Below are 20,427 nucleotides of genomic sequence, written 5' to 3'. Positions count from 1 at the left end.
GGCAAGATTAAAGAAACCTGTTATGTTAAATACAGGTCACACTTAAGTTATTATTTTTATTATTTTATTATAGAATCTAAGGATAAATGTTGTTTATGAAGCTGTTTTTCCAAGGTAGTGTACATACTGTAATTAACATACATAAATTACTACAAACACCACTGTAGCCTGATCTATGCATTGTGGAAACCAAAACCACTGTTACATATTTTACAATTTGTGCTATCAAAGAAAACATACAAAAATGATTTTAATCAGTTTGCAATACTTTTTGTTTTATATCATTTAAAATGTGTGTTTAAAGATTTGACCGCTCAGTTGCTTAAACTTAAGCAGTGAAACTATCTTCCCTGTTTTTGTATCCTGTCTTTGTTTAACAGCCCTTATCAGCAGTGGAAGTATTTATTCCAGAATTGGTTGAAAAATGTGCTGAGGATGAGCCCAAAGATGAGTACAGGTAATGTGCCTGATTTATTTCGCGTTGCAAGTATGGACAAATCAGCGCCAGACATCCAGATATCATGTCCAGTCTTTTAGGTGTTTATTCATAGTAACCAGCAGGCAAGTAGATTAAATTACAGGGGAAAATGGAAAGTGCAGTGCAGCCTGGGAAATGAAGTTTATCTCAAACAAAACTACAAACATAAGAAACACAACAAAAACCAGTCTTTGGGTGCATTGGCGCCCTCTAGGGGTTTACTCTTACAGTACCCCCCCCCCCCCCTTAAAAACGCTCCTCCACGTCCGCTGAGCTGGGCGGCAGGGGAGCTGAAGCAGCGTCCGCTGAGCTGGGTGGCGGCGGAGCTGGAGCGACGTCCGTGAAGCCTGGAGGTGGAGGAAGGACGATGCTCTCCCAGTCGCTTCACGACTCGCCACCTTTGCTTTCGAGCAGAAGCGGAGGGAGTGTGTCGTCCTCACCGTTCAGCAGCGGCGCGTCGTCCTCAATGAGGAAAAGGGGCGGCGGTGGTGGAGGAAACGCGTCCTTGTCGCCGTGCAGCAGCGGCGCGTAGTCCTCCACGTCGGCCAGAGGCGGCGAAGGTGAAGGAAACGCGTCCTCGTCGCCATGCAGCAGCGGCGCGTAGTCCTCCACGTCGGGCAGAGGCGACGGAGGTGGAGGAAATGCGTCCTCGACCTCGTGCAGCAGCAGTGCGTAGTCCTCCACGTCGGGCAGAGGCGGCGGAGGTGGCGGAAACGCGGCGGCGGGAGAGGGAGAGCGTCGTCCGGATTAGAGAGAGGGAGAACATCCGGGACTACAGCGTGGCTCTCCCAAACCTGGACGAGTAACTTTTGGACCTGCACCACCTGCTCCCGCAGGTCACATACAGTATGCGCTCCTCGTTTTGCTGTGCCAAAAACGTGTAGACCTCTCCCGTTTGTCCCTCGCCACCGTCATGCCAGACTTTCTGCCCGCTGCCTCACCTTTAAAGGTCGTCCGCCGAATGGCGAGCCTGCAGCCCTCCCAGCTCTGCCACAGCTCTCTCTCTCCTTCCCCCTCGCTGCCGTCCAGCCATTCCGCCAGCTCGGGCGAGATGGTAATAGCTCCCCCCAAAAAACATCTAGGGGAGAGGCCTCCGCTATGCCACTTTGACGGTCTAGCTTTCTGTCGGCGTGTGTATTTTAGTGGCATAACTGCAGAGGCGAGCTGGCGGTTCAATAAAGTCTTTATTTAAGCTTAAATGCACCAAAAAACTAAAGTAAAGCTCTTCCCTTTAGAGCATGTTGTAGCTTTAATGTACAGCTTAAATAAAAACACACCCGACATAAATAATAAATAATAAGAACATCAAAAGCTAGACGCCTGACTGGCTTTCAGTCAGGCTATTTATAATTAACATAATTACTTTCCTCGGTTCAGGTAAATGCTTGCGTCACCTGACCGAGGTGCAGCCTGGGAAATGACATTTACGTTTACATTTAGGCATTTGGCAGACGCTCTTATCCAGAGCGACTTACAAAAAGTAATGAAGTTTAACTCAAACAAAAGTACAAACATAAGAAACACAACGAAAACCAGTCTTTGGGCGCTTTGGCGCCCTCTAGGGGTTTACCCTTACAACTAGTCAATAACGCAAAAGAAAATAATTCATTATATAATCTTTTTCTACCGCTACAAACTCTTTGTTGAAGATATTAACAATATCATAATAAGACATTATGTTCATATTATGTTCAGGTTTCTGTGGACTCATGCTGGTCAGTTTAAATGCAAAGTGACCCAGCTTATGTTTGAGATGGAAGGGGAAGGGGAAGTGCTGTACAGAATAGTGTCCTGGGACACCGGTCTGCTGGATGGATTAGGCCAAAAGGAGCCTGCAGGACCTCTGTACAGTATTAACTGCCATAAAGGTTCAATCAGGAAACTACATCTTCCACATTGTGAGACCCGTAAGTTGACTCATATCTAACTTTTATCAATTCATGGTTAAAAATGAAATACACGATAATAAGCAGTTTAAGATTACATTAATGTAAATGACAATCATTTGTATAGTTTATATTTTAATCATATGTCCTGTACGTGCAGTTTTTAGTAATTAATAAATTAGAGCCTCTATTCTACATTGATGGGAGAAAATATCCAATTTATGTTAGTTATTATCTAAAACACTGATTATTAATATGTTACAGGTAAAGATGATGTGAAACTGACTGTGGCACATGTGACTGGTCGTAATGTGGAGATCATTCAGCCACTACAAGTAACAGACACACATGTTATCATAGACGTTCAAGGTTTCTCACTCTTCGGTCTCTTAAGAGACCTGATATTCAAAGATTATCCTATTGAAGCCCAGGTTCTAGTGTTCGATATGAATTTAAAAGGCAAGCACAGGAAAAATAAACTGCACATGCACCTTTTGCCAGGAAATGTACCAGCTGAAGAGGTAATCTTCTTCAATAAATATATATTTTTATTATTTTTAACATGGTCTGTGTTGATGTCATCATTGGAAATGATAAACAGTTTTTGTATCATTAATGAAAGGCACACTTTTGCCAAATTGTTTACTACTTTTATTTTGGCTTTTAAACTGAATACATTTCATTTTGGTTCCTTTAAAGGTGAAAAAGCAAGAGTGCAACATGAGCATGAGTGCTAGTTGCCAGCCATACATTGCATCAAGAGCTACATGTGATCTGACTCCTGGTAAAGAATACCAGCCTTTTCCTAAAAATACTCACCATAAGATTACAATCCAACCAGAGGTAAGAGACAGGACATACCAGTATAGAAAAATCTCAGCATCAGTTTGTCCATAAAGAAACATTGTTGACTTTCGCATTCATTCTAAAGTAATCTTTTATCACCTGTTTCCTTAGGTTAAGAAGTTTAAGTGTCACTATGGCCCCAACTATCACCCTACATTTGAGGTATTCTTTAATACTGACGTTGATGAAGTCACTTTGGATCTTTTGGATGAAAATAAGAAGGAGGTGTGGTCTCGCCTGGTCTTGCTTACAGGTAAGCGGTTTTTGAAAAAAAAACATAGATGTGAATGTGTGCATGTTTAGGGGGAGCTGGTATAAATAGTTTGGTACGGCTTTATTTTAAAATACAAGGACATAAGTATTTGCTAAGTTTAATAAGTATCCCAACAACTTGATGTTATTGTGTAATGGCTTGTAGTGTCTGCTACCGCTGCTGTCTTTATTTATAAAAAACTGGGTTTGGCATCAAATTAATTGTAATTGTAATGTGTGAGTGTGGCCTGTTGATATTTCATGGGCAATTTAAGTAGACTGTGTTCAAATTGAAATGTAAAGACAGGGTTTTATTTCTATATGAAATGAATAATAGCCTAGATCTAAGAATTTTCCAGCAACAGCAATAAAATACTGATTAAAGTAGAATCAATACAAGAATACAAATGAACATGGAACGTACATCTAAATAACAACTGAGAGCATGTAGAACATTCTTTCTTTTAGGGGTTTGAACACTAGTTGGGCTATGAAGGCTTTGTAGTGCCAAGGATTTCACACTCATATCACATATTTCACTAAAGTTAAAATAGTAGTTGAAACATGAACTTAAACCATATTTTATCGAAGGTGAAGATGGTGCTGATAATGCCGTGCTGAAGAATATTTTACACACTGCGACTTTTTTACAGTACCTATAAACATAACACTATTTAACAATAAAAAATATAAAAAGTTTTATATATATATATATATATATATATATATATATATACTCTATATATACTATATATATATATATATATATATATATATATATATATATATATATATATATATACTGTATATATAAATATATATATATACAGGTCCTTCTTAAAAAATTAGCATATTGTGATAAAGTTCATTATTTTCTGAAATGTACTGATGAACATTAGACTTTTATATATTTTAGATTCATTACACACAACTGAAGTAGTTCAAGCCTTTTAATTGTTTTAATATTGATGATTTTGGCATACAGCTCATGAAAACCCAAAATTCCTATCTCAAAAAATTAGCATATTTCATCCGACCAATAAAAGAAAAGTGTTTTTAATACAAAAAAAGTCAACCTTCAAATAAATATGTTCAGTTATGCACTCAATACCTGGTCGGGAATCCTTTTGCAGAAATGACTGTTACAATGCGGCGTGGCATGACGGCAATCAGCCTGTGGCAGTGCTGAGGTGTTATGGAGGCCCAGGATGCTTCAATAGTGGCCTTAAGCTCATCCAGAGTGTTGGGTCTTGCGTCTCTCAACTTTCTCTTCACAATATCCCACAGATTCTCTATGGGGTTCAGGTCAGGAGAGTTGGCAGGCCAATTGAGCACAGTAATACCATGGTCAGTAAACCATTTACCAGTGGTTTTGGCACTATGAGCAGGTGCCAAGTCGTGCTGAAAAATGAAATCTTCATCTCCATAAAGCTTTTCAGCAGATGGAAGCATGAAGTGCTTCAAAATCTCCTGATAGCTAGCTGCATTGACCCTGCCCTTGATAAAACACAGTGGACCAACACCAGCAGCTGACATGGCACCCCAGACCATCACTGACTGTGGGTACTTGACACTGGACTTCAGGCATTTTGGCATTTCCCTCTCCCCAGTCTTCCTCCAGACTCTGGCACCTTGATTTCCGAATGACATGCAAAATTTGCTTTCATCCGAAAAAAGTACTTTGGACCACTGAGCTGCTTCTCTGTAGCCCAGGTCAGGCGCTTCTGTCGCTGTTTCTGGTTCAAAAGTGGCTTGATCTGGGGAATGCGGCACCTGTAGCCCATTTCCTGCACACGCCTGTACACGGTGGCTCTGGATGTTTTTACTCCAGACTCAGTCCACTGCTTCCGCAGGTCCCCCAAGGTCTGGAATCGGTCCTTCTCCACAATCTTCCTCAGGGTCTGGTTACCTCTTCTCATTGTGCAGCGTTTTCCGCCACACTTTTTCCTTCCCACAGACTTCCCACTGAGGTGCCTTGATATAGCACTCTGGGAACAGCCTATTCGTTCAGAACCAGGCTGAGAGTTTTTAAAAGCCTCAGGAATTTTTTGCAGGTGTTTAGAGTTAATTAGTTGATTCAGATGATTAGGTTAATAGCTCGTTTAGAGAACCTTTTCATGATATGCTAATTTTTTGAGATAGGAATTTTGGGTTTTCAGGAGCTGTATGCCAAAATCATCAATATTAAAATAATTAAAAGGCTTGAACTACTTCAGTTGTGTGTAATGAATCTAAAATATATGAAAGTCTAATGTTTATCAGTACATTACAGAAAATAATGAACTTTATCACAATATGCTAATTTTTTGAGAAGGACCTGTATATATATATATATATATATATATATATATATATATACTCAGCAAAAAAAGAAACGCCCCTTTTTCAGGATTGTGACAATAATGTTGTTTCAACAATAATGTTGTAAAAATCCAAATAACTTTACAGATCTTCATTGTAAAGGGTTTAAACAATGTTTTCCATGCATGTTCAATTAACCATAATCAATTAATTAACATGCACCTGTGGAATGGTTGTTAAGACCTTAACAGCTTACAGAAAGTAGGCATTTAAGGTCACAGTTCTAAAAACGCAGGACACTAAAGAGACTTGTCTACCGACTGTGAAAAACACCCAAAGAAAGATGCCCAGGGTCCCTGCTCATCTGCGTGAATGTGCATTAGGCATGCTGCAGGGAGGCATGAGGACTGCTGATGTGGCTAGGGCAATAAATCGCCATGTCCGCACTGTGAGACGCCTAAGACAGCGCTACAGGGAGACAGGAAGGACAGCTGATCATCCTCGCAGTGGAAGACCACGTGTAACAACACCTGCACAGAATCGGTACATCCGAATATCACACCTGCGTGACAGGTACAGGATGGCCACAACAACTGCCCGAGTCACACTCATTGTGAAACATTTTTAGATTATGTCTTATGGTGTTGACTCTTTTAATGTTCATACAAATATTTACACATTAAGTTTACTGAAAGTAAAAACAGTTGAAAGTCAGAGGACGTTTCTTTTTTTGCTGAGTGTATATATATATATATATATATATATATATATATAATATATATACACTCAGCAAAAAATAAATAAATATATATATATATATATATATATATATATATATATATATATATATATATATATACTCAACAAAAATATAAACGCAACACCTTTGTTTCTGCTCCAATGTGTCATGAGTTGGACTTAAAGATCTAAAATTTATTCCAGATACACACTATTACCATTTCTCTCAAACATTGTTCACAAATCAGTCTAAATGTGTGATAGTGAGCACTTCTGCTTTGCTGAGATAATCCATCCCACCTCACAGGTGTGCCACATCAAGATGCTGATCTGACACCATGAGTAGTGCACAGGTGTACCTTATACTGCCCACAATAAAAGGCCACCCTGGAATGTGCAGTTTTGTCTCACAGCAAAATTCCACAGATGCCACAAGCATTGAGGGAGCGTGGAATTGGCATGCTGACAGCAGGAATGTCAATCAGATCTGTTGCTCGTGCATTGAATGTTCATTTCTCCACCATAAGCTGTCTCCAAAGGTGTTTCAGAGGATTTGGCAGTACATCCAACCTGCCTCACAACCACAGACCACGTGTAACCACACCAGCCCAGGACCTCCACATCCAGCAGGTTCACCTCCAAGATCGTCTGAGACCAGCCACTCAGACAGCTGCTGAAACAATTGGTTTGCATAACCAAACAATTTCTGCACAAACTGTCAGAAACCTTCTCAGGGAAGCTTAACTGCATGCTCGTCGTCCTCATCGGGGTCTTGACCTGACTCCAGCTCGTCGCGGTAACAGACTTGAGTGGGCAAATGCTCACATTCGATAGCATCTGGCACGTTGGAGAGGTGTTCTCTTCACGGATGAATCTTGGTTTACATTGTTCAGGGGAGATGGCAGACAGCGTGTGTGGCGTCGTGTGGGTGAGCGCTTTGCTGATGTCAATGTTGTGGATCGAGTGGCCCATGGTGGTGGTGGGGTTATGGTATGGGCAGGCATCTGTTATGGACAAAGAACACAGGTACATTTTATTGATGGCATTTTGAATGCACAGAGATACCGTGATGAGATCCTGAGGCCCATTGTTGTGCCATACATCCATGAACATCACCTCATGTTTCAGCAAGATAATGCACGGCCCCATGTTGCAAGGATCTGTACACAGTTCTTGGAAGCTGAAAATGTCCCAGTTCTTGCATGGCCAGCATACTCACCGGACATGTCACCCGTTGAGCATGTTTGGGATGTGCTTGACCGGCGTATACGACAGCGTGTACCAGTTCCCACTTATATCCAACAACTTCGCACAGCCATTGAAGAGGAATGGACCAACATTCCACAGGCCACAATTGACAATCTGATAAACTCTATGCGAAGAAGATGTGTTGCACTGCATGAGGCAAATGGTGGTCACACCAGATACTGACCAGTCCTGAGTCCCCAGACCCCCAGTAAAGCAAAAAACTGCACATTCCAGGGTGGCCTTTTCTTGTGGGCAGTATAAGGTACACCTGTGCACTACTCATGATGTCAGATCAGCATCTTGATGTGGCACACCTGTGAGGTGGGATGGATTATCTCAGCAAAGCAGAAGTGCTCAATATCACAAATTTAGACTGATTTGTGAACAATGTTTGAGAGAAATGGTAATATTGTGTATCTGGAATGAATTTTAGATCTTTAAGTCCATCTCATGAAAAATCGGAGCAGAAACAAAGGTGTTGCGTTTATATTTTTGTTGAGTGTATATATATGAAGGTGTGTCCAAACTTTTGGCCTGTATTTATATATATATATATATATATATATATATATATATATACAGTGGTGTGAAAAACTATTTACCCCCTTCCTGATTTCTTATTCTTTTGCATGTTTGTCACACTTAAATGTTTCTGATCATCAAACACATTTAACTATTAGTCAAAGATAACACAAGTAAACACAAAATGCAGTTTTTAAATGATGGTTTTTATTATTTAGGGAGAAAAAAAATCCAAACCTACATGGCCCTGTGTGAAAAAGTAATTGCCCCCTGAACCTAATAACTGGTTGGACCACCCTTAGCAGCAATAACTGCAATCAAGCGTTTGCGATAACTTGCAACGAGTCTTTTACAGCGCTCTGGAGGAATTTTGGCCCACTCATCTTTGCAAAATTGTTGTAATTCAGCTTTATTTGAGGGTTTTCTAGCATGAACCGCCTTTTTAAGGTCATGCCACAACATCTCAATAGGATTCAGGTTAGGACTTTGACTAGGCCACTCCAAAGTCTTCATTTTGTTTTTCTTCAGCCGTTCAGAGGTGGATTTGCTGGTGTGTTTTGGGTCATTGTCCTGCTGCAGCACGCAAGATTGCTTCAGCTTGAGTTGACGAACAGATGGCCGGACATTCCCCTTTAGGATTTTTTGGTAGACAGTAGAATTCATGGTTCCACCTATCACAGCAAGCTTTCCAGGTCCTGAAGCAGCAAAACAACCCCAGACCATCACACTACCACCACCATATTTTGCTGTTGGTATGATGTTCTTTTTCTGAAATGCTGTGTTACTTTTACGCCAGATGTAACGCGACAAGCACCTTCCAAAAAGGTCAACTTTTGTCTCGTCGGTCCACAAGGTATTTTCCCAAAAGTCTTGGCAATCATTGAGATGTTTTTTTAGCAAAATTGAGACGAGTCTTAATGTTTTTTTTTGCTTAAAAGTGGTTTGTGCCTTGGAAATCTGCCATGCAGGCCGTTTTTGCCCAGTCTCTTTCTTATGGTGGAGTCATGAACACTGACCTTAATTGAGGCAAGTGAGGCCTGCAGTTCTTTAGATGTTGTCCTGGGGTCTTTTGTGGCCTCTCGGATGAGTTGTCTCTGCGCTCTTGGGGTAATTTTGGTCGGCCGGCCACTCCTGGGAAGGTTCACCACTGTTCCATGTTTTTGCCATTTGTGGATAATGGCTCTCACTGTGGTTCGCTGGAGTCCCAAAGCTTTAGAAATGGCTTTATAACCTTTACCAGACTAATAGATTTCAATTACTTTTGTTCTCATTTGTTCCTGAATTTCTTTGGATCTTGGCATGATGTCTAGCTTTTGAGGTGCTTTTGGTCTACTTCTCTGTGTCAGGTAGCTCCTATTTAAGTGATTTCTTGATTGAAACAGGTGTGGCAGTAATCAGGCCTGGGGGTGACTACAGAAATTGGGCCTGGGAATTGGGAAAATTCAGGTGTGATAAACCACAGTTAAGTTATTTTTTAACAAGGGGGGCAATCATTTTTTCACACAGGGCCATGTAGATTTGGAGTTTTTTTTTCTCCCTTAATAATGTAAACCTTCATTTAAAAACTGCATTTTGTGTTCAATTATGTTATCTTTGACTAATAGTTAACGGTTTTTGATGAGCAGAAACATTTAAATGTGACAAACTTGCAAAAGAATAAGAAATCAGGAAGGGGGCAAATAGTTTTTCACACCACTGTATGTATATATATATATATATATATATATATATATATATATATATATATACTGTATATACAGGCCAAAAGTTTGGACACACCTTCAGTCATTCAATGTGTTTTTTTTATTTTTAGTTATGTACTTAACAAAAAAAGGTGAAATAACTGAAAACATGTTTTATATTCTAGTTTTTTCAAAATAGCCACCCTTTGCTCTGATTACTGCTTTGCACACTCTTGGCATTCTCTCAATGAGCTTCAACAGTCTTGAAGGAGTTCCCAGAGGTGTTTAGCACTTGTTAGCTCCTTTGCCTTCACTCTGTGGTCCAGCTCACCCCAAACCATCTCGATTGGGTTCAGGTCCGGTGACTGTGGAGACCTTTTTTTGTTAGGTACATAACTCCACATGTGTTTATTCATAGTTTTGATGCCTTCAGTGAAAATCTACCAATGTAAATGGTCATGAAAATAAAGAAAACACATTGACAGATAGAAGGTGTGTCCAAACTTTTGGCCTGTACTGTATATATATATATATATATATATGTGTGTGTGTGTGTACTGTTCAAAAGTTTATGGTCACTTGCAAATTTCTTTGGTTTTGTTTAGTGATTTATTTTCTACATTCTACAACAATACTGAGGATTTCAAAACTATAAAATAACACATATGGAATTAGGTAATTACGTAACAACAACAAAAACAACAGTTAGTTGTTATTTTAAGACACAGAGGTCAGCCTTTCTGTAATAGTTCTTGCAAGAACAGTATCGTCAAGTGCATTTGCAAAATCCGTCAAGCACCATAATGAAACTGGATCTCATGAAGGCCGTCCCAGGAGGGCGAGACCAAAACCTACCTCTGCCACAGACAAGAAGTTCATTTAGAGTTATCAGCCTGAAAGAAAGTAACCCCAAACTTTTGAACGGTAATGTATGTTTATGTGTACGTGTACATGTGTGTGTCTAAAATTGTATGTATTTATTCATTTATTTTAGGATGTATGCGGTCAATACACAGTATTGGTAAACTTTGTAATGTAATCTTGCTGTATTTTGGTGAAAGCTTAAAAAGCAAAAAATCTGTAGTGTCTGTTATCATGGAAATGTGTTTCTTTTTATCTGATAAAAATATGAATGTGTATGCATATTTATAAAAAAACAAAGCAAGGATCGGGAGATATAAAGTGTTACGTATTATGTAAATGATATTATATCTGATTATATTATGTCTGATGATATTATATCTACACGTAAACATAAAAAAAACACCTTTTCACCTACTGTAGGTGAGACACTTTTTAGCACCAATACCATGTTTTACTCTAAACACTCTTGGAGTAAATGTCTCACAGTAGAAGATGACAAGCCGAGGATGTTGTATGTTTATCTGCTAATGTAGGATTTATACTCACCATTTGTGTTTAAAGGGGGCCTTCTTAGCAACATTTATTTTATGATTTTAAGACATTCAGTGGAAAAACATTTACTGGTTATTTTTTCTGTGTTTGTATTGGTGGGGCTTAAGCAAGCCAATCAGACATTCGACCCCAAGTAAAAAATAAAAAGTATGCTAAGTATATTAAATCTAAGCATATTTAAGTATATACCTGCAGCAGACTAATGACTAGTATACTTGAAGTTTGCTATTTTGGAACGACTCATTTTGTACTAAATGTATTTAAGTTGTAATTAAATTGTACAAAAGCAAAATTTTAGGTGTATTACAGTGGCTTGCAAAAGTATTCGGCCCCCTTGAACCTTTTCACATTTTGTCACATTACAGCCACAAACATGAATCAATTTCATTGGAATTCCACATGTAAGACCAATACAAAGTGGTGTACACTTGAGAAGTGGAACGAAAATCATACATGATTCCAAACATTTTTTACAAATAAATAACTGCAAAGTGGGGTGTGAGTAATTATTCAGCCCCCTGAGTCAATACTTTGTAGAACCACCTTTTTCTGCAATTACCAGTCATTAACATTAATAGTCATTAGTCATAGAGGGACCCGGAGACAGACAGGAGAGAGGAAATACATTTACATTCTCCCGATTAAACAAAAAGGTTCTAGCAGACAAGAGCCATTTGGATGTATTCTTGTCTGGAGATAGGATATAGAAGGTGTTACCACATAAGGCATGAGGAAGCTGTTCTTAAGGCACAGTCAATGTACATCAGAGACTTTGACTATCTTTAAACGACGACTCAAGACGCATCTGTTTCTCCAGTACTTGGACTAACCTGCCCCCCCCCCCCCCCGAAAAAAAAAAAAAAAACCCTCTTCTTAGTTGTGTTGGACTAATGGCACTTAGTTATTAACCTAGTTAACCCAGTGTAAGTATGTATCCAATTATGTAAACATTAAAGCACTTTTTGTAAGTCGCTCTGGATAAGAGCGTCTGAAAAAATGCCTAAATGTAAATGTAAATGCACAGGAATCTTCTTATTAGATTACATTGTCTTAAAATATTATAAAACCTTACAGGTTTATTTAATTTTTTTCAGTGTTATTTGTAACGAGGGTTGAGAGAAACTTAATTTTGATTCTCTATATGTATGCACTGTACATGTAGCAGAATTGACAATAAAGTTGACTTTGACATTGCCTGATAAGGACAAATATGGTTCATAGAACACCACAATAAGGAGAAGTACAGTTTAGTAACCTTTGTAGTGGCACTAATTTAGTAAACAGACACAATTTTAGCCAATAAAACATTTTATTTGGAGGCAGATGTGCTCCATTTTTAAGAGCTTGTCTTCACAAGTAAAAAAAAAAAAAAAATTAATAACCCCTCCACACATCCCGTACACACAATCTGCTCATTCATTCATGCTGTCGACAACAATTAAACGAACAATTAAATGACGAAAATAAAGAAAAAAAATATTTATATTGACTAAGGACACCAGGCCTTACCGCCACAATGTTTTTCCACGCTAAACTAAAGGTACTTACATTTAAATAGGATTACCGCTAATTGGCCAACGCAGAAGCTACTTTTACCAATGAGAAAGCTTTCGACACGCCCCTACCTTTCGGCATGCCCCCTACCTTTCGACAAACCCCCTACCTTACAGCACGCTGATTGGCCAACGCAAAAGCTCCTCTCACCAGTGAGAAACCTTTCAACATGCCCCCTACTTTTTGGCACGCCCCGACCTTTCGGCACGCCTTTTGCTCCAGCCTGCAGTTATCCCTATTTGGAGCAGACAGAAGAGTGAGAGAGTGCAAACATAAACTAGAAAGGTACATTTCCTGAAAAATAATGTGGGTGGTGCTTGCCGTGGCAAAACTCGGGCCCCCCATATCTTTATGACAATGGCATCTTAGCATCACGTTAGTGACTTTTTTATGATGTTGCTAGCAACATGCTAATATAGCTAGCATCATGCTAGCAACATGCTAATCATCTTAACGCCATGCTAGCAACAAGTTAATCATGTTAAGCGCAAAATGCTAATATAGTTAGCATCATTGTTCTATATATTGACACTACACTTTATTAGTGAAATGTCACACACACACACACACACACACACACACACACACATTTACTTCTAGGCTTAAACTTGTACTTGTGTTTTCCTTAGAGCTACTTCTATTGTGGGACACAGGAAAGGTAGAAAGGTACATTTCCTGAAAAATAATGTGGGTGGTGCTTGCCGTGACAAAACTCGGGCCCCCCATATCTTTATGACAATGGCATCTTAGCATCACGTTAGTGACTTTTTCATGATGTTGCTAGCAACATGCTAATATAGCTAGCATCATGCTAGCAACATGCTAATCATCTTAACGCCATGCTAGCAACACGCTGATCATGTTAAGCGCAAAATGCTAATATAGTTAGCATCATTGTTCTATATATTGTCACTACACTTTAATAGTGAAATGCCACTAAAGTTAGCATAATGCTAGCAACATGCTAATATCATTAGCATCATGCTAGCGATGTGCTGATATTGTTAGCCTCATGCTAGCAACATGCTAATCATGTAAGCATCATGCTAACAGCATGCTAATGAGGTTGCTAGGGGGCGTGGCTTATGAGCATCATGATTAATGCGAAAGACTGATTGTTTGCCTGAGTTAAATGAGCCCTCCCACGTGTCTCTACGACAGTGGGATCCACAGTTAAATTCAGTTTTAAAGTTCCTATGGAAGTTACCATTGCATGTTAATTGCCCCCTGCAGGGGCAGGTAACCGCCCCACCCCTTATAAATATCATAGCACCCCATTCCCGAATAAGCCGCACGATTTGACACCTCATTCATGGGTCTAGGACAAACGGTGCGGCACTCAAAAGTCAAAGTCGGTCTCAATGTTAAGTCTATGGGCGGTAAATTGCCCCCTGCGGGGCAATAATTATTTTTTTAATCAATTCTATTGTTATTTTTTAAAAGATATGGGGGGGTATATAGTATTGTGTGTGTGGGGGGTGGGGGTGAATAGGGTCTAACTACATACATGCCCAATAACCAATCAAGTCACTAAGTTATGAGGGCTTGGGTTGGGCAAAATTAAAAGTAGTGACTGGGTAATGTCCCAATAGCCGTCAGGGTTTTGGGAGTGTTTTTTTTTAAACAACCAATTAATGTTGAGATAAGAAACCAATAGGGAAAAGCAGAGTTGGGCAAAGGTGAAAAATGCAAATGGGGCTTGAGGTGTGAATGTCTTCTGACGAAATCCTTGAGTGGATTATTTGCCATGGCAACAAATGGCTGTACCTTGGAAGGATTCCTCAGCAGGATACATCCGGATTGGTATCAATCCGGAAGTATCCTAGCTTGGTGAAATTTGATGTATTCGTCCAGTGGTACTTGTAGATACTCCCGAAAATCAGTGGTGTATACGGGAGTTTCCTAGTACAGATACACCTCTTTTCATGCAGTGTCTGGTGTTTTCTGGTGGGGCGGGGCTTGGTAGTACAGTAGCTCATTTACATAGACACTGAAACTGTGTTTTGGGAAAAGGAGCTGCGGACAAAGCCTTATATGAGGGGTATTGAGAGAACGTAGCAAAATACTGGACCTTTTAATGTCTACACACATTATGTAAGAGGTGAATTTGTTTTATTTCTGATTAGTCTCCATGAACAAATGTTTTTTTGTTTTTTTTCATGTGTGTGTGTGTGTGTGTGTCTGCTTGTTGTCACATGAGGTGCAGGGGCAGCATCAACCAACATGGATCTAACAGGTATGGCTGGGTAAATTTGTCATCCAATTTCTCTGCTGAAACACACACACACACACACACACACACACACACACACACATTTACTTCTAGGCTTAAACTTGTACTTGTGTTTTCCTTAGAGCTACTTCTATTGTGGGACACAGGCAAATAGTTTGGTTATTAAACATTTCCAGGAAACACTAATATTATGTAACAGCTTTATATGGCTGGTCACACAAGCCCGCTGTGTAACTGTTCTCATTAAGCACAAGACAGTTTAACGGTTACAGGCTTTATTTCATACAGTTTTCATTTCAGATGCTGACTTTGTGGACAAACACAGAGATAAGCTCATTCAGAGTGTTGGTTCAGTATTGGAGATCGCAGACCATCTAAAAGCCAGCAGAATGATAACTGAGGAAATGTACAGTAACATTCAGGCAGCGACAACATCGCAAGACAAAATGAGAGCGCTGTACACGTGTCTTACCACAGAAAAAGTGAAAGTAGGATTTTATAAAATCCTTGGAGAGAAACAGCCCTCCTTAGTGGAGGAACTGAAGTCTTGATAGTATCAGGATTAGCAGAATAATACATTTACATTCCTGTTTGTGCAGCAGCAATATATAGATTATAGAGGTTTCATTATCACAACTGTGTGATCAGTTGTGTTGCTATAAAATGTTCTACAAATTTCTTTCCAAACTGGTGATACATATATATACACACTACCGTTCAACTTGCAAATTTCTTTGTTTTTGTTTAGTGATTTATTTTCTACATTCTACAACAATACTGGGGATTTTAAAACTATAAAATAACACATATGGAATTAGGTAATTACGTAACACCAAGAAAAACAACAGTTAGTTGTTATTTTAAGACACGGAGGTCAGCCTTTCTGTAATAGTTCTTGCAAGAACAGTATTGTCAAGTGCATTTGCAAAATCCGTCAAGCACCATAATGAAATTGGCTCTCATAAAGACCATCCCAGGAGGGCGAGACCAAAATCTATTTATAGTGTTATCAGCCTGAAAAAAGGCCAATTAACAGCGCCTCAGATTAGAGGCGTTATGAAGCCTTTACAGAGCAGAAGTAGCAGAAACATCTCAATATCAACTGTTCAAAGGAGATTAATGCATTTTTTTGAACGCCTTTAGCATTCCTTTACAATGTAGAAAAACATAAAAATCAGGAACCATCATGGAGTTAGAAAGTGACCCCAAACTTTTGAACTTTAAACTGTATATATATATATATATACAGTGGTGTGAAAAACTATTTGACCCCTTCCTGATTTCTTATTCTTTTGCATGTTTGTCACACTTAAATGTTTCCGCTCATTAAAAACCGTTAATTATTAGTCAAAGATAACATAATTGAACACAAAATGCAGTTTTTAAATGAAGGTTTACGTTATTAAGGGAGAAAAAAAACTCCAAACCTACATGGCCCTGTGTGAAAAAGTGATTGCCCCCCTTGTTAAAAAATAACTTAACTGTGGTTTATCACACCTGAGTTCAAATTCTGTTGTCACCCCAGGCCTGATTACTGCCACACCTGTTTCAATCAAGAAATCACTTAAATAGGAGCTACCTGACACAGAGAAGTAGACCAAAAGCACCTCAAAAGCTAGACATCATGCCAAGACAAAAGTAATTGAGATCTATCAGTCTGGTAAAGGTTATAAAGCCATTTCTAAAGCTTTGGGACTCCAGCGAACCACAGTGAGAGCCATTATCCACAAATGGCAAAAACATGGAACAGTGGTGAACCTTCCCAGGAGTGGCCGGCCGACCAAAATTACCCCAAGAGCGCAGAGACAACTCATCCAAGAGGCCACAAAAGACCCCAGGACAACATCTAAAGAACTGCAGGCCTCACTTGCCTCAATTAAGCTCAGTGTTCACGACTCCACCATAAGAAAGAGACTGGGCAAAAACGGCCTGCATGGCAGATTTCCAAGGCGCAAACCACTTTTAAGCAAAAAGAACATTAAGGCTCGTTTCAATTTTGCTAAAAAATATCTCAATGATTGCCAAGACTTTTGGGAAAATACCATGTGGACTGACGAGACAAAAGTTGAACTTTTTGGAAGGTGCGTGTCCCGTTACATCTGGCATAAAAGTAACACAGCATTTCAGAAAAAGAACATCATAACAACAGTAAAATATGGTGGTGGTAGTGTGATGGTCTGGGGTTGTTTTGCTGCTTCAGGACCTGGAAGGCTTGCTGTGATAGATGGAACCATGAATTCTACTGTCTACCAAAAAATCCTGAAGGAGAATGTCTGGCCATCTGTTCGTCAACTCAAGCTGAAGCGATCTTGGGTGCTGCAGCAGGACAATGACTCAAAACACACCAGCAAATCCACCTCTGAATGACTGAAGAAAAACAAAATGAAGACTTTGGAGTGGCGTAGTCAAAGTCCTGACCTGAATCCTATTGAGATGTTGTGGCATGACCTTAAAAAGGCGGTTCATGCTAGAAAACCCTCAAATAAAGCTAAATTACAACAATTCTGCAAAGATGAGTGGGCCAAAATTCCTCCAGAGTGCTGTTAAAGACTCGTTGCAAGTTATCGCAAACACTTGATTGCATTTATTGCTGCTAAGGGTGGCCCAACCAGTTAGTAGGTTCAGGGGGCAATTACTTTTTCACACAGGGCCATGTAGGTTTGGATTTTTTTTCTCCCTAAATAATAGTTTTTCACACCACTGTATTTACAGTATATATACTACCATTCAAAAGTTGATGGATTCTTTCCTTTTCCCCCGAAACACAGTATTGGTGCTGATTTTTATGTTACACATATAATACTGAAAATGAGTGCAATATAGTTTCTTTGGCACTGAAAATGAGTGTCAAAGAAACTACTCCTAAAGTTTATGCAACATAAACATAACCATCTTGCTTCCCTAAAAAATACAGTTTGGAGAGATGATTTTATTGGAGTAAACTTCTAGAACCATATGACCTGAAAAATTGTTGCTTAAATTGTTTAAAAAGCAAAACAATCTGTAGTATTTGTAACCATGTCAATTTCATGTTGCAATACAGTATCTTAACAGTTTTGCATTTTAGAATAATACACTTTTTCAGGTTTATGTCCTTTCATGGGAAATCTAAATATGCCAAGTTTCATCTGAATGACAATTAAGATCATTGACATTACATAAAAGGGCATGAAATTTTACTTAGCTGTAAGGGATCTCCACTAGAGGTCACTGTTTTGTTTGTAGTTTTTGTTTGCAGACTCAGTTTCCCAGAAGGCACCTCGGTCAGGTGATGCAGGAGCTCACCTGATCCGAGGTAGGTCATTAAATCTTCTATGAATAGCTGGGAAACTGGGTCGAGCATTGTTGGTTTGTAATCACTGTCATGTATCTGAGCATTTTGTATATAAGAGTATTAGAGTATTAGAGCCTGTATTAGAGTATTAGAGCCTGTATATTAGTATTAGGTATTAGAGCCTGTATTCGTCCTATGTCCAGTATGTCATGTCTCAGAGCTAGTGTTCCACCATAGAGTCTACGTCTTGTATGTGCAGTCATAGCGTCAGTGTCTTGCCAGAGCGCCAGTGTCTCTACATATCACACGTGTTTCACACTATGCCTTGTTATAGTTTAAGTTTGTTGTTTGTTCGTTTTGGTTTGGTCTGTTCAGTGTGCTTGTTTTATGTTATTATTTCATTAAAGACTCTTTTGTGGAAAACACCCCTCTGCGCCTATAGCAAATTTCCTATAAGCCAGATCCTATAGCAGATTTCCTATAATTGCCTATAAGCAATTTCCTGCGGGATCAATAAAGTTTTCTGAATTCTGAGTTCTATGCCTGCCTGTTTGTGCCCACGGCAATATTATCAGCCTCTACCACCCCAAACGTGACATTAGCAAATATGCTCCTTTTTATCCAATTAAAATATGTGTATGCATATTTATGTATGGATAAGCATTAAGTATTATGAAAAATTGAGTGATATGATTCTATCTGAAAATCAATTTTATCACCTAGGTGAGAGACTTTTTAGCACCAAAACCATGTTTTGGCCATTTGTATCTTCAAAGAAGAATTATAGATTTAAACTATCCAAGGGTGATACTGAACTGTTTTTATTTGTTAATGGGTTCTTTCACTTGGACTTGTGCATATACCATATTTGAAAATAATTTATGGCACATACTGTCCTTGACACAAAAAACTGCTGAAACATCAGTCGAATAGAGTGAACAAAAAACAGTGTTGAAAACAGTGAAATTTTAATCAGTTCCTTTTATAAATGTCTAATTTACTATGCTACAAAATATATTTAACTTATAAAATATGCTTATAAACTGACCTTTTACTGTTAGGCTTCAAACAGGACTAAGCAGTGATGTTGAATTTTAGGAAATTTCAAAAGGTCTTCCCATGCATATCATAAGCACTCTCACAAGCTCCTATTTCACTGACCTCCTCTAAAAGCCCTGCGTTAGGGATCTTATAAATATAACATCTCGTGATGCGGCTCTCCATACCGCACCACGTAACAGAATGCTCGCACCACCAGAAGAGCCCGCTGGCTTGGAGAGAGTGCAGGAAATACACTTAACAAAAATATAAACGCAACACCTTTGTTTCTGCTCCGATTTTTCATGAGATGGACTTAAAGATCTAAAATTCATTCCAGATACACAATATTACCATTTCTCTTAAACATTGTTTACAAATCAGTCTAAATGTGTGATAGTGAGCACTTCTGCTTTGCTGAGATAATCCATCCCACCTCACAGGTGTGCCACATCAAGATGCTGATCTGACACAGGTGTACCTTATACTGCCTACAATAAAAGGCCACCCTGGAATGTGCAGTTTTTTGCTTTATTGGGGGTCTGGGGACTCAGAACCGACCAGTATCTGGTGTGACCACCATTTGCCTCATGCAGTGCAACACATCTTCTTCGCATAGAGTTTATCAGATTGTCAATTGTGGCCTGTGGAATGTTGGTTCACTCCTCTTCAATGGCTGTGCGAAATTGTTGGATATTAGTGGGAACTGGTACACGCTGTCGTATACGCCGGTTAAGCACATCCCAAACATGCTCAACGGGTGACATGTCCGGTGAGTATGCTGGCCATGCAAGAACTGGGACATTTTCAGCTTCCAAGAACTGTGTACAGATCCTTGCAACATGGGGCCGTGCATTATCTTGCTGAAACATGAGGTGATGTTCATGGATGTATGGCACAACAATGGGCCTCAGGATCTCATCACGGTATCTCTGTGCATTCAAAATGCCATCAATAAA

The 20,427-nt window shown here is 39.3% G+C and overlaps 1 protein-coding gene across 1 annotated transcript in view; it reads left to right on the top strand.

Moving 5' to 3' along the window:
- Positions 1-377: 377 nt before the first annotated feature.
- Positions 378-20,427, top strand: part of LOC128511934 (uncharacterized) — a gene marked incomplete at its 5' end in the record, with an annotated part of 30,150 nt that continues 10,100 nt past the window's right edge. The window contains 4 exons of the mRNA XM_053484982.1: positions 378-457; positions 2,174-2,385; positions 2,629-2,885; positions 3,322-3,463. Of these exons, the coding sequence (XP_053340957.1) occupies positions 378-457; positions 2,174-2,385; positions 2,629-2,885; positions 3,322-3,463 (691 nt within the window). The remainder of the gene's footprint in view (positions 458-2,173; positions 2,386-2,628; positions 2,886-3,321; positions 3,464-20,427) is intronic.

This window comes from Clarias gariepinus, chromosome 24 (genome assembly GCF_024256425.1).
Source record: "Clarias gariepinus isolate MV-2021 ecotype Netherlands chromosome 24, CGAR_prim_01v2, whole genome shotgun sequence".
NCBI lineage: Eukaryota > Metazoa > Chordata > Actinopteri > Siluriformes > Clariidae > Clarias > Clarias gariepinus.
The sequence above is the reverse complement of the archived record's forward strand: the minus strand, read 5'-3'. Positions and strand labels throughout refer to the sequence as shown.